Below are 13,523 nucleotides of genomic sequence, written 5' to 3' on the forward strand. Positions count from 1 at the left end.
CACCTCCCATGGCTCCACACTCAGTCACTGCGTCATCAAACTACGCCTTTGCTTCTTTGTTTATTTTTAATACACGCCCTCTAGCGGCAAAAAATTACATATTGTGCCTTTAACTCGTAGGAGTTGATTTTCCTCAAAATGAACAGAAGAACTTTTTGTTATACACTATAAAATTATTTAAAATTTAAATGAATAAATAATTTAAATTGTATTCACATTAAAATCTAGAAACTTTGCAATGTCATCATGATTTATTTTTTCTATATTCTTATTTGCTTATGAATAGATTTTATTGTTTTAAATAAATATAATATTAATAATAATAATAATAATTATTATTATATTAAAACTGATAACAATAACAAACCATAAAGATATTATTGTAATATTTGTAAATTGTAATATTTACTGTTGTTGGAAGGCATTTTTATAATATAAATTGAAATCCTTAATACATTATTATTATTATTATTATTGATAAACATATACATAAAGACTGAAATAAACCATTTTAACATCTAATTGTCTTACTAACATTAATTCTAATACTACTCATAATAATAATATAAACAATGAAATAGCTATTTTTAACATCAATTGTGTGAAAACTTTATAACAATTAAAAAAATCCTGTTAATCATGTATGTCTACTTTGTTAGTAGAAAAAATATATAAACTGCTATTTTCTAAATGTCCAGAGAAGACAAGTGGCCACAGTTGAAGAAACACCCTTATATTTGCAGAAAACTATTCTTCATCGTGCATAGAGAGTACGTCTGCAAAAAAAAATACTGACTAACTAATACAACTTGACTAAAATGTAGCCTATTCAAGGCCAGTGCTCAAACAAGACAAAAAACCCGGATCCAACATTACTCAAACAACCATACTGAAAGTAAATGTATGCATAAATCATTTAATTTCTATTCTAATTCATCTGATCCCAACTTAGGCAACTGTAAACTAGCTTAATTAAAAACGTCAATGTGGCAACACCAGAAGAGCCAAGCTTTTCATTTTTCAGTTTCTAGCCACCTACTCAAGACATTTAGGCCTATATAATCATGCGGAAAAAAAATCTGAAAGTCGTGTATGAATACAAAAAGATTATCGTTTCCTTTTAATACTCAACAAATGTCTCCATTTGTGTGTCAACAAATGTGTCATTTGTTGCTAAAATTTGTAAAAGCTTGACTTCTCTGATGTAGTCACTGCTTCAAAATACTATTAGGCCTATTATACTACACTATACTACAGCAGAGCAACGCTCAGATATAAACCCTGCATGTCACACACACACACACAGAATATCTACACTATCATCTGGTCTGATGACGATGGATCAAAAACATCTCGGTGTTTTTCTTTACATTCTTGTTGACTTTGTGCAAATTAGTAAGAAGATGCATTTTGAAATCAACAGTTTTTGATCCAATCGTCATTGTCATATTGCATATTCCTGACAACACACACACATATATAAACACACATACGCAGGACCAGCCATTGGTGGCAAACACAGGCACTGTTGTCAAACCAAAGGCCACACTAGATCCCTACCTTTTCAAACCCAGACAGCTGAGAGAGGAAAAATAACAGAATAAGCATGTGACAGACCATCACAAAAAACCAAAAGCCTACCAATTATTAACCAAAAAAGGAATTAAATTTCCTCTGTTGCCTGAACTTGTTTAATAATCATGCAGACACCTTTATGCCTTGCTCTGTCCTCCATTTTGTTCATTTTTTAATAATTAATTATTAGTTTCTTTCTTTAAAAATTTTAAATTTTTGGTATTATGTTTATATAATCTGAGATGCATGTTACTAGTACCAAGATAAAACTCTTATTCTACATAAACTCTTATACTAATATATATATATATATATATAGTAACATATATATTATATTATTTTACTATATATTCTTAATGCCATCTCGGCCATTCTTGAACAAGAGTTGTATCTTGGTTAAATGAAGGCTATTAACTACAAGAGGAAGCCACTGCTCATTTTCAGTCGTAACTGACGAGCTCCTCACAAAGACACAAAAAGAGGAATCAGGATTAATATTTTACAAGTTTTCTGAATGGGAACAATGAGGCTGCACACGTGCACAGTTTCACTCACCCGTCTGTTCAAAGTGGCATTGTTACGCTCTTTGAGTTGTGGGTCTGTGGGTAAATTAGTCCATACAATGTAGGGTGTGTCGTATTTGTCCCTCAATTTAGGGCAGCTTTTGAAGAGGAAGTCAATGATGAAGAATTTGATGCCGGCATAGACACCTAAAAATTTTGCAAATAACAACAGATAAAAATTAGAGACTTCCCCCGCCCCAAAAAACTGAAATTGTCATTGTGCGTCAAACTGAATTTCTTACCAATCATGAAGCCCAAGAGTTTATATGGCAGCAAACAGGAGGTGATGAAGGCCACCCATAAACCAACATAAAGCTTCTGTGTGATTTCAGGCTGCACCCACATGAACAGGCTGCAATGAAAATACAATCATATATAAACACAGTACATATATGTATGTAAATATATTTGTAATTAAACATAACAACATATATATTAGGGCTGTGCGATTTGGGGGAAAATATCAAATTGCGATTTTTTTTGACAGATATTGCGATTTGATTTGCGATTTTAAATTTGCAAAGTCAAGCTTCAGCTCAATATTGCCAATAATGTGCAGCACAGTATGGGTATCATTACCCTGCTGAAAAAAACAATAGAAACTATCACAGAAATTCTTATAGTTTCCATTAAACCATTACAAAATTTCTTTTTGTTTTGGCCATTATTCCAATAGGAATTACTGTTGTTCTATTGGTTGCCATCTGCCATATTACATCCCACCAATAGAATCCATCAAATATGACCTAATGATTAGAGAGTCAGACTTGTAACCGAAAGGTTGTGGGTTCGAGTCTCAGGTCCCAGGAATTGTCGGTGGGGGGAGTGAATAACCAGCACTCTCTTTTGCTCTCATTTAATTTTTTTTATTTGGAACTTATAAAACTTTAAATAAAATAATGTAAAAATATAATAAAATAAAAAATACTGTTAATACACAAGTTAAAAAAAGAAACTATTCTTTGTATTGAATTTTAAAAATAAGCTCAAAAAAATTACAAGCAGAACCGAACAACGTCTCAACCATCACACGGTCATACATGGTTATTTCACCTATCCCCACAACTCAATATCTAACACTCACTTTTTAATCTTTTCCAATACGTCTGCCATCTTTCCAAATAGATTCTGTGAAAACACATCACTGGTGCGTCAAACAGCTTTATGTGTGAAGCAAAGCAAAAGGTGTCTGTATTACACTAATATCACAGCTAGATCAAGGCTACAAATCCCTTACCTGTGCTTTCTGTGCAACATCCAACACTAACTGAAACTTCTCTGAAACCGTAAGATCTTCCTTTGGAGGTTCCTAATAAGAACAAAGCATCAAGGCTTTAATCAAGCAAATTTTAACAACTTACTAATGCTAATCATTCGAAACGAGGCTTATATTTACCACTGGTTCGGAGACCTCAGGCACAATGCTCCACTGTATCCTCCAACCTCTGAAAATACAGGCCAGAACAGTTTTAGTATGTATAATTCACAACCATTAAAGCAAAAAAAAAAATTAATTACAGGATATAAATGTAGCATTTAAGTTTCTAAAAAATGCAATAGTTAAAAATTTAATTTTAACATCTCTTTCTAAATTATTCGTTAACTGCATTTAAAAAATCCTTTTATGCTAAATAATAATTAAAGGGATATATAATTCTGGTTCAGATCCCATGTCATTCAACCAGCACATGGATTTGTGAACTAGTTGTGAATTGAACCAGTGATAGATTATGTCAGACGTACTTTGCTATGAGGTAATTCAAGGACAACCGTAGAATGGCTAAAAATAGAAACATGGGGATAACCCAGCCATGCCAGGCAGCATTCATATAGATCTGTGGAAAAGATGAGAGAGAAGAAGACATTAAAATGATAGATGGCAAAACCATACAGAAACAAGTGGCGGCACTAGTCATCTACACTTTTGTATTTTATCACACTGACCTAATAAACATTAAAATGTGTATCCGATCACATTAACATATTAGTATAACCTGAGGCAGGGCTTTTTCCGAGTATGGTGATGTACAGATAACAATGAGCTTGGCAACACGTTTTATTTGTTTTAATTATGGTAGTAAAACCGACACTTCGGACCGGGTGGCTACATAAACAGTGATGAATAGTGTTTGAGGGGTTTGTGTGGGTCGTGCTCACAATAAAGGCGATGGCTGACGTGTAGACAGAGTGCCAGCTGGATAAGGCAGAAAGGTTCCTCATGAAGTTAGTTACAGGCTTAGCACCCCGTTCTGAAAACACACACATACACGCAACACACAGACCAGAACACAATCAGTTTTATGCCTGTGACACAGCAGAGGTGATGGGAATTAATACACAGGCTAATTGGGTATTAAAATGGGACTGCAAACGGTTAAAATATCTAGTGTTATGGCTTGGAGGGGTTTTTCTGGGATGCGGTATGAAAACACTCACTGAGTCGTCTCATATTTTCAGTTAATCTGCAAAGAGGAGAAAAGAAAATTAATTATTTAATAAGATCCGTAGGGAGAGTGAAATTACAAAGCCAGAAATAGCATGAAAATTGAGACTCTAAGCTGAGCTGACTACAGTAAAGACTTGAGGCTGAATGTCCTACCCATCTCAACATTACAACACTTTACTAAAATATACAATATAAAAGTATAAAAAACATATAACAAAAAAGTCTGATTGAAAAATTGTTTTTAACACCCCAGCATCAAAATTGCATCTGGGTCATTGCTACTATGCAGTACATTTTCATGGTTCCATTATATACATCTTGAAACATGCTTTGGAAAAATATGAATGTCATGTTAGTTTTCTTTTCATAAAATCACAATTAACTGAATTAAAAATGATTAAATTCTCAAATTTAGTATTTAGTATTAAATTTAGTTTTTTGTTTGTTTTTAATAAAAATGTTTTAAACAAAACATGCTTACTGGAAATATGTTTTAATTTTTTGTATTAAATTGAACTAAATTGTTTTATTTTTCTTATGTCTTTTTTTTTTTAAGTAAAAACAGCAGAAATAAATAATATATAAATTATATAAAATAATATTTAATTTTATTATATTGTAAAATAAAATAAACTGAAATATAAATTTAATTAATCGTGTAATAAGTTAGTAAGGGTTTTGGTATATTTAAAAAGGGTATGGGTCTGTCAATGGCTCATATTAAGTCATGGTTAAACTTTTTCATAGAAATAGCTCCTTAAAATACAACACAAATTACATAATTCAAAAGCACTAGCTTTTGGAATGACCCATCCATGGCTTGAACGGTTCTCTGTTCATCCTCCCCTCAAAACCTGTAATTATTCATCTAAACAAACAGGCTTTGCTTGGGCTGGTTACCTTTTAGCACTTAGTGGTTCCTCAGTCTCGACTGTATTTTCCTCTGGCTGAAAACGGAAATCTTCGATATAAACACCAAAGCGCTCATAGAGCCATTTCCACAGCTGAGAGCTTAAGGTCTCCTTCTGTTTGTCCCCTAGCAGAACACAAACAAAACAACACGTCACTGAAACAGATTCAAAATATGAGCATCTGCTACCTAAAATGGATGTAATATTGTCATAAATCAAATGTGCATTATCACAAATGGTAATCCGTGCAAAAATTGCACTAAAAAGAAACAAACTGCTCACAGAAAGTGACACTTCTAGTGCAGAGAGATATGTAGGTTTAAAGAATGGTGTCCAAATGAAAAGGAAGTCTGGTTTGGCCTTTTTTGGGGATGTTTAATTACAGGTCAAATTAAATATGAATGCTGTTGACAAAATAATAAGAATGATGACAAAATATCTGAAGCATGAATGAAAGCGATTTAGTCAAAAGCTAAAATCCTCTATCAATCAGCTGAAGTGATGGATAAACTATAATCATGTTCCTCAAATGAACTTTAGAATAAGGGCACTGGTTCTCATTCACTAATAAAGTGTTCTTACCCACACAGTATAAAACTGACACAAAATTTCAGGCAGAACAGGTGCATTTGCAATTCAATTTGTTCTTCTCATTCTAAAGTTGATGAATCCGGATTATTCTAAATGAACGACCGTGTGCCGCAGCTAGTAATTACACAACACACATCCTAACCATCTCTATGCAAGAACACTCACGCAGCAAGAGTAAAGCCAAATGTGTCAATCTCAAAACCAAAATGAAACAAACACATCTCAAACAGGTCTAGACTACATGTGATCATGTTTTAGACCACTATGCAATATTATGCAAAAAAAAAAAGGCTCCATTCTTTTGCAGATTCCATTGCAGATTATAATATAATGCATAATATTTTTGTTACTCAGAAATAAGACTTATTGTAGGGTCACCTAGTTATTAATTTTCTAATAATATTGTGTATATAAAAATCTATTCACCTTATGTAGCTTTCCTTTGCTAAATAGTCTACAGATATAAGTAATATGTTAGAGAATAAAAGAGATGTTGTTGAAAAACAACAACAAATGAATAATGAATAAGTCTGTGGGGGTCAAAACAACAACAGGCAAAAGTGAATATGATAAAGTATTGATTTAGAGATCAAAATTTCCATATGAATGTGCAAGTAAGTGGGTCTCACGACTAGAGATCTATAGGGAGGATAAACTGAGATTTACCTGCACCATTGACAGAAGTGACTTGTGGTTTTGGAGGTGGAGGTGGTGAATCTTCTAGTCTGGATCAAGCACACATATTGTTTTACTTGCATTATTAACTAAAACTGAACATATGTTTGTTAATGTAGAAAATGCAGTTGCGTGAAACTTTCATACTGTGGAAGAGCATCACCTCTCATACCTGGATCTGAGAATTTCATTCATTTTCTGTTCGAGATCGACTCTTTTTGATTTCTCTTTCTCCAGTTCCTGCTTTAGGGTTTCAACATTTGTCTCCTCTCTGAGCTTCCTCAACTCCTCCTCTGTAATCAATACACAAAGAAAAAGAGTTTGTTCAACTGCGTGATTGAAAGACTGAAGACACAAATCAGCACTGGTGTGGTTTCACTGGAAACATTCAGCATGCTTGAGGTTTCTTTGCCACAGACATCAAATACACAAGTATAAGAAAGAGGGGTCAGCTGGTCGCTGTTGCATGATAAACCCTGACAGCACGATCAGCATCACCCTGTTCAGGTTTATTTTGCAATAATGACTTGCTAAATGTACTTTATATTGCTTAATATATGCCTCTGCACATAAACAAACAAACATGAAATATTGATTTAATATCTGTGAAAAGAGACTGCAGAGTGATAAAGACAGATGAAGCTAGCACTGCTAGTTTAGCACCATTATGCAAAATTATCTGACATCACAATGCAACTGACCAATCACAATCAGGTATTCCTGTAATAAGAGCTGTGTAATAAGACAAAATATCATCATATCATCATCTAGATACAAATAGAAAGTAAAATAGGCATTCATGACGATACAATACTGAATAATCGGCACATTTTTTCCCACATTTTCTGTGCAAGCTGTGGAGAAAATCCATGGGAATAAATAATATGGTAAAATGTGTAAAAAATAAATAAAAAAAAAAAGCAAACAAAATTAAACCAAAATAATAAATTAAAAAAACCATACAAAACAACAAAAACAAAACCATAAAAATTAAAACATACAAAAAAATAAATAAATAAAAACAACATTAACAAAAAAACAAAAAAAACCTAAAGCAAAACTATTTAAAACGGCTGAAATCATTTTTAAATACTGTAAAAAGAATAAAATGCTCCTACTACCTGAGACATATCAAAGAAATCTCTGTACACAACAAAAATTAGCCAGAGAGCATTTGTCAATCAGAAAACGAGGAGGCAGCCTCCTGCTACTTTTAATTAAATTGAATCAAAACCCTTTCAATATGCTGCTATATTAATAAAAAGCTAATGACTAAACATGCCAGTAACAGAGGTGTGCACCATTTTGCCAATGACAGAATTCAAATTCTGTGGAAACCCGCTTTGTGTAGAATCCTGAATTTCTGAAGTCATCCTGAATCTCAAAGATGACACTAAATTAAGCGGTTTCACAGGACAGGACGCTCAACAGAGCAGCCAGAGGATCTGAAAGACAGCACAGGACAGTTCGTCCTTTATCGAACAAAAGGTAAAATATATTGTTACAGTCCTAAAAAACACTTTCACAGCATGTTTTCTGAAAACACCTTTCTGCCTCTTGACTCAAAACAAACACAACAGTCCCGATCGAGTAGTTTTTCCACCTGCCCTCTATCGCATACAATACCTGCCTCAAGGTTGCCTGGAACACAAGCCCATCTTCATCTATAATTCAGTAGCTTCTGCATCTCCCGCAGAGGCGCTATAGTCATGATAAAGACCCCCTGCTGCTGAACTCAAGGGCAGGTGTGCTAAAGAGAAGACATCTGAATCCAGATGATCAGTGCAGACCCCAGGGGCCATCGCTAAACTCAGAGCTAGCGGTCAAGCTGTTTCACAATGTTAAAACAATAGACTGAAATTAATTTTTGTAGCCTAATCTAATATCTCAAATGATGCTTCGTTTAACAGCCTGTTTAGAGGGTCAAGCAACGAGAAACAATGCAAATTAAAATATTTCCTGTTGTATGCCACAATTTTTAATAGTTTAATAATTTAAACGACTAGAATATATATTGTGTGATAAGCTGTGTAATAAGAAAAAATATGATACTTCAGTTTATCTAAATGTAATGGAATAAGCTGAAAATAGATGTAATGTTAAATTTCCAGGATTCCCCAACAACATGAAAAATGCTTAAAGGGGTCATATGATGCGATTTCAATTTTTCCTTTCTCTTTGGAGTGTTACAAGCTCTTGGTGCATAAAGAAGATCTGTAAAGTTGCAAAGACTAAAGTCTCAAATCCAAAGAGATATTGGAAAATAATGTGTTTTTTGAACCTTAAACCGCATAAAACATTTCATTACACCAAATGGCAGCATCATATGACCCCTTTAAGGTGCCTCAGTGAACTATTACAGCGATATAAAAGACCTCATATCTCAGTATACGCCTTATTGATGATGCAAACTATACAGGCAAGCAGATGAAACCAGAATACTGCACGTTAAACATTTCCCATAAATAAAACACTTAACGTGCCTCATAATAACCCTTACGAAAATTAACCATGGTTTTATTGTAGTAAAAGTGTAGTAACCATGTTTTTTTGGCATATTGATTACCATTTGTATAACCACAGTTTTACTATAAATACCATGGTTAAACTATGGTTAGTTTAGCAAAACCATGGTAAATTTTTGGTTTCCATGGTTTAACTATAGTAACCATGGTTTTTTGGTTTTATTTGTGGTAAAACCATGGTTGATTTTCATAAGGGAAATGACCAAATTCGGTGTCTAATTAATTAAATATACTATGTACAGATAAGCAGATGAGTCCAGAATATTAACACAAATGACAAAGTTTCACCTAAGCCTTTTTCTCCCATAGAAAACCAAGCAAATTCAGCAAAATGGGGCTTTTCATGTTCCAAATGTTATAGTATGTTTCTAGTGACCAGACGGACTTACTACAGTTGAAATTTCCTTACTGTACATACAGTACATAATTATTCTTAAAAAAAACATTGGACGTTTTAACCTTGTGAGTGGATTGTCAGACAGTCCCTTGGGCACTGTGCGATAGCACGACTTCTCCGGTTAAAATGTGCAGCTACAATACACATAGGCGGTTTTGAATAATTTTTTTATGTCAATATAGTGGTTGCATATTGTTACAACTAATCTTGGTAGTGATATCTTTGTAGGACTGTCGACTCTATAGAACAGTGGCAAGAGAAAGCGAATGTCCAGCAAATATCGAACCTAAAAGGAAATTTACGGCGCTAGAAAGCGATTATAAAGAAAATGCAGAGCATTGCGTTCTTCTGACCTCATCTGCTTGCCTGTGTATAGTTTGCATCATCAATAAGGTGTATACTGAGATCTGAGGTCTTTTATATCACTGTAATAGTTCACTGAGGCACCTTATGCATTTTTCAAGTTGTTGGGGAATCCTGGAGTGTGATGTCAGAGGAAAACCCCAGTATTACAACTCAGTGTCACACAAGCCATGATATAAAGTTAAGTAAACTAAGCAACCATTACATCAATATCTTAGATGTAATGTTAGTTGTGTATATCAGCATCGGGTAAAATAGCATTATAATCTCCTTTGCTAGAGAAAGCTGCTTACATGTGGCTTCACGGGGAAATGAGTAACAGCGAAGATGCTGAATTAAACATAAACACAGCCCTCGAGTCTTAATCAGCTTTTCTGCAAATACACACTGGCCCTGATAATCATATCTTCTATTTACAGCTTGCTCCATTTCTGCAGATCAGTTTTTGTGAATGAATGACTTGCTCTATCTGTTGCTTTGGTCTCCATCAACACCCGCTTGCGCCACTTGCTGGTGAGCGACTAACAGCAGATGCAGATCATGCATCAGTACTCCACCGTTATTCCTGCAGTTCCCGGATCTGCAATGCTGAATTTTCTGCCGAGTTTGAACCACTGAATTAGTGGAAGCGAATTTGTAATGTGAAATAAAATGGACTGAAAATTGCCTTTCGAATATCATACATTTTATTTTTAAACAGATTGAATATTTCGGAAGAGAACTCTGGAAGGTGAATATGAATTATTGAATTTTTAATTATGAAAATATGTGTGAAATGTTTTGAATTTAAATATTGACAGCTTAAATAAACAACTATGTTAAATTTCAGCCCATAAAAATGCAAGCACTGTTAATACAATGCATTATTTTTTCAGTTAGTGCAATTCAACATGCTTTTTTGTTTCAAAACATATTTGTCATTATTTTACTTCCATACATTAGTAGCACCAAAGAAAATGGGGGAAATATATATACATACAAAAAAAAACAATTTTTCATAAAACGAAAAAATAAAATAAAATAAATAAATAAATTTTTATTTTATTCATTATTTAAATAAACTCAGATTTTTTGTGTCAATTATTAAATGATAAAGCAATTGCTTAATTAACACATAAGCAATCAGCACATTGTTCAGGCAGTAACTATGTGGAATGAACTGTGTAAACAACATTTTTATGGCTTGGCATTTTTATGGTTTTCCAGCTTCCTTTCTTCACTAAAGCTATGTGCAATCTGGTTGCTCTCTCTGAGTGATTCATACAAACTTGGGCCTCCGTTCACATTAACTAAAGCATAAAAGGCTTGGTGGAAAAAAAGATGTGGCCCATCTACATCAAAGCAATTAAGCATATGAAAGCCTTTCTGACTGACAGCATCATTTGCACAATCAGCCTCTGCCAGAAAGACCATGGACACAATAGTGAAGGCTACCCGAAACCATGGACAAATGCTAGCTCATCGTAGAGCCATCTGATTAACATTAGTGTGAAGGAGTCAATAGCTGTCAGCACAACTCTATTGTAAAACTGAGACAGCTGCAGCTTCCAAAGCGGTCACATCATATGATTCAAGAACAGTGACATGAAGGATGAGAAGCATGAAGATCTGTCTTATGATCTTATAACTATTTGTTACTGGCCACTGCCATACACCAACATCTCAAACTAGTTTATTTTAGTCTGTTATTTAATTACACACACACACACACACACACACACACACACACACACACACACACTGACTTAAAGTAATAATTTAAATAGATTTTTGATATAAAGTATTGCATAAGGTAATAACATAGTAGCAAATTTCACCTCATTTATAAGCATATTTATTTTGCAATCCTACTATAACTATGCATGATTATATGGTTGTTTGCATTTTATTATTTACATTTACCATTCTCTTTTTTTCCCTAGGGTTCCTATCATAGATCTGTGATCAATTTTTGGGTCACAAACCACAGATCTACACAGATCGACAGTCCAGATGTGAAAAAGCACAAAAAGAGCATACAAAACTCATATAAACCTGAAGCAGCATCATGCATGACTTTGAATCACCTATACGCTCAAAGATTCATCAGTTTTTTTTCTAAACAGGGAGGCTTCAGTTGTGTAACAAACTATTAATATGTCCAGTCTACTTTTATGGGCAGCAACATTTTGGCGGTCCCAGTCTGACCTTTTGCTGCTTTCCAGTACTGCAGTGCTCGAGGGCAATGAGCGCACACACACACACACACACAAACACAGGTTCTAAAAATAGACCAGACACTCCCAACCTCCTAATACACAACTAATGTTCTGTTTAAGCCAATATAATGATTTGGAAAACTGAATTATCATAACAAGATAGTATCATACACCAACATTCTGGAAAAAAAATCCAAAGACTGAGAAAGATGATACTTCTCTAGAAAAAGTTATGTTAGATTTGTGTTATGAGTGTGTGTGTGTGTGTGTGGGATTTGTGTACACTTGTGCGTATTACAGAGGCACTACACAGGCGGCAGTGTTTTTTAGAGCTGATAAATATGTTGGTACTTTCTTCAGAAGCATGCAGTGACTTACCTTTACAGGCCATTGCGGACAGACACATAATGAACTAAACGAGTTTACGAGTATATTCTTTATTTATTAGTCTGTTATTTAATTTTACACACACACACACACACACACACACACACACACACACACACACACTGACTTAAAGTAATAATTTAAATAGATTTTTGATATAAAGTATTGCATAAGGTAATAACATAGTAGCAAATTTCACCTCATTTATAAGCATATTTATTTTGCAATCCTACTATAACTATGCATGATTATATGGTTGTTTGCATTTTATTATTTACATTTACCATTCTCTTTTTTTCCCTAGGGTTCCTATCATAGATCTGTGATCAATTTTTGGGTCACAAACCACAGATCTACACAGATCGACAGTCCAGATGTGAAAAAGCACAAAAAGAGCATACAAAACTCATATAAACCTGAAGCAGCATCATGCATGACTTTGAATCACCTATACGCTCAAAGATTCATCAGTTTTTTTTCTAAACAGGGAGGCTTCAGTTGTGTAACAAACTATTAATATGTCCAGTCTACTTTTATGGGCAGCAACATTTTGGCGGTCCCAGTCTGACCTTTTGCTGCTTTCCAGTACTGCAGTGCTCGAGGGCAATGAGCGCACACACACACACACACACAAACACAGGTTCTAAAAATAGACCAGACACTCCCAACCTCCTAATACACAACTAATGTTCTGTTTAAGCCAATATAATGATTTGGAAAACTGAATTATCATAACAAGATAGTATCATACACCAACATTCTGGAAAAAAAATCCAAAGACTGAGAAAGATGATACTTCTCTAGAAAAAGTTATGTTAGATTTGTGTTATGAGTGTGTGTGTGTGTGTGTGTGTGTGTGTGTGTGTGTGTGTGTGTGTGTGTATGAACCCGT

General features: G+C 34.2%; 1 protein-coding gene across 6 annotated transcripts in view; it reads right to left on the reverse strand.

Moving 5' to 3' along the window:
* The window catches only part of LOC107678301 (GRAM domain-containing protein 4-like), a 29,655-nt gene that overhangs the window by 4,024 nt on the left and 12,108 nt on the right, over nucleotides 1-13,523 (reverse strand). For 4 of the 6 annotated variants that reach the window (XM_016473524.1, XM_016473518.1, XM_016473523.1 and 1 more), the window contains exons 4-15: nucleotides 6,934-7,054; nucleotides 6,753-6,811; nucleotides 5,485-5,620; nucleotides 4,575-4,600; nucleotides 4,296-4,387; nucleotides 3,882-3,973; nucleotides 3,535-3,583; nucleotides 3,376-3,447; nucleotides 3,223-3,266; nucleotides 2,381-2,490; nucleotides 2,131-2,285; nucleotides 1,561-1,578 (exon numbers count right to left, since the gene is read on the reverse strand). In XM_016473524.1, the coding sequence (XP_016329010.1) occupies nucleotides 1,561-1,578; nucleotides 2,131-2,285; nucleotides 2,381-2,490; nucleotides 3,223-3,266; nucleotides 3,376-3,447; nucleotides 3,535-3,583; nucleotides 3,882-3,973; nucleotides 4,296-4,387; nucleotides 4,575-4,600; nucleotides 5,485-5,620; nucleotides 6,753-6,811; nucleotides 6,934-7,054 (974 nt within the window). The remainder of the gene's footprint in view (nucleotides 1-1,560; nucleotides 1,579-2,130; nucleotides 2,286-2,380; nucleotides 2,491-3,222; nucleotides 3,267-3,375; nucleotides 3,448-3,534; nucleotides 3,584-3,881; nucleotides 3,974-4,295; nucleotides 4,388-4,574; nucleotides 4,601-5,484; nucleotides 5,621-6,752; nucleotides 6,812-6,933; nucleotides 7,055-13,523) is intronic. The other 2 variants (XM_016473521.1, XM_016473519.1) reach the window with 1 other exon arrangement.

This window comes from Sinocyclocheilus anshuiensis, unplaced genomic scaffold (assembly GCF_001515605.1).
Source record: "Sinocyclocheilus anshuiensis isolate Anshui unplaced genomic scaffold, SAMN03320099.WGS_v1.1 scaffold1318, whole genome shotgun sequence".
Classification (NCBI taxonomy): Eukaryota; Metazoa; Chordata; class Actinopteri; order Cypriniformes; family Cyprinidae; genus Sinocyclocheilus; species Sinocyclocheilus anshuiensis.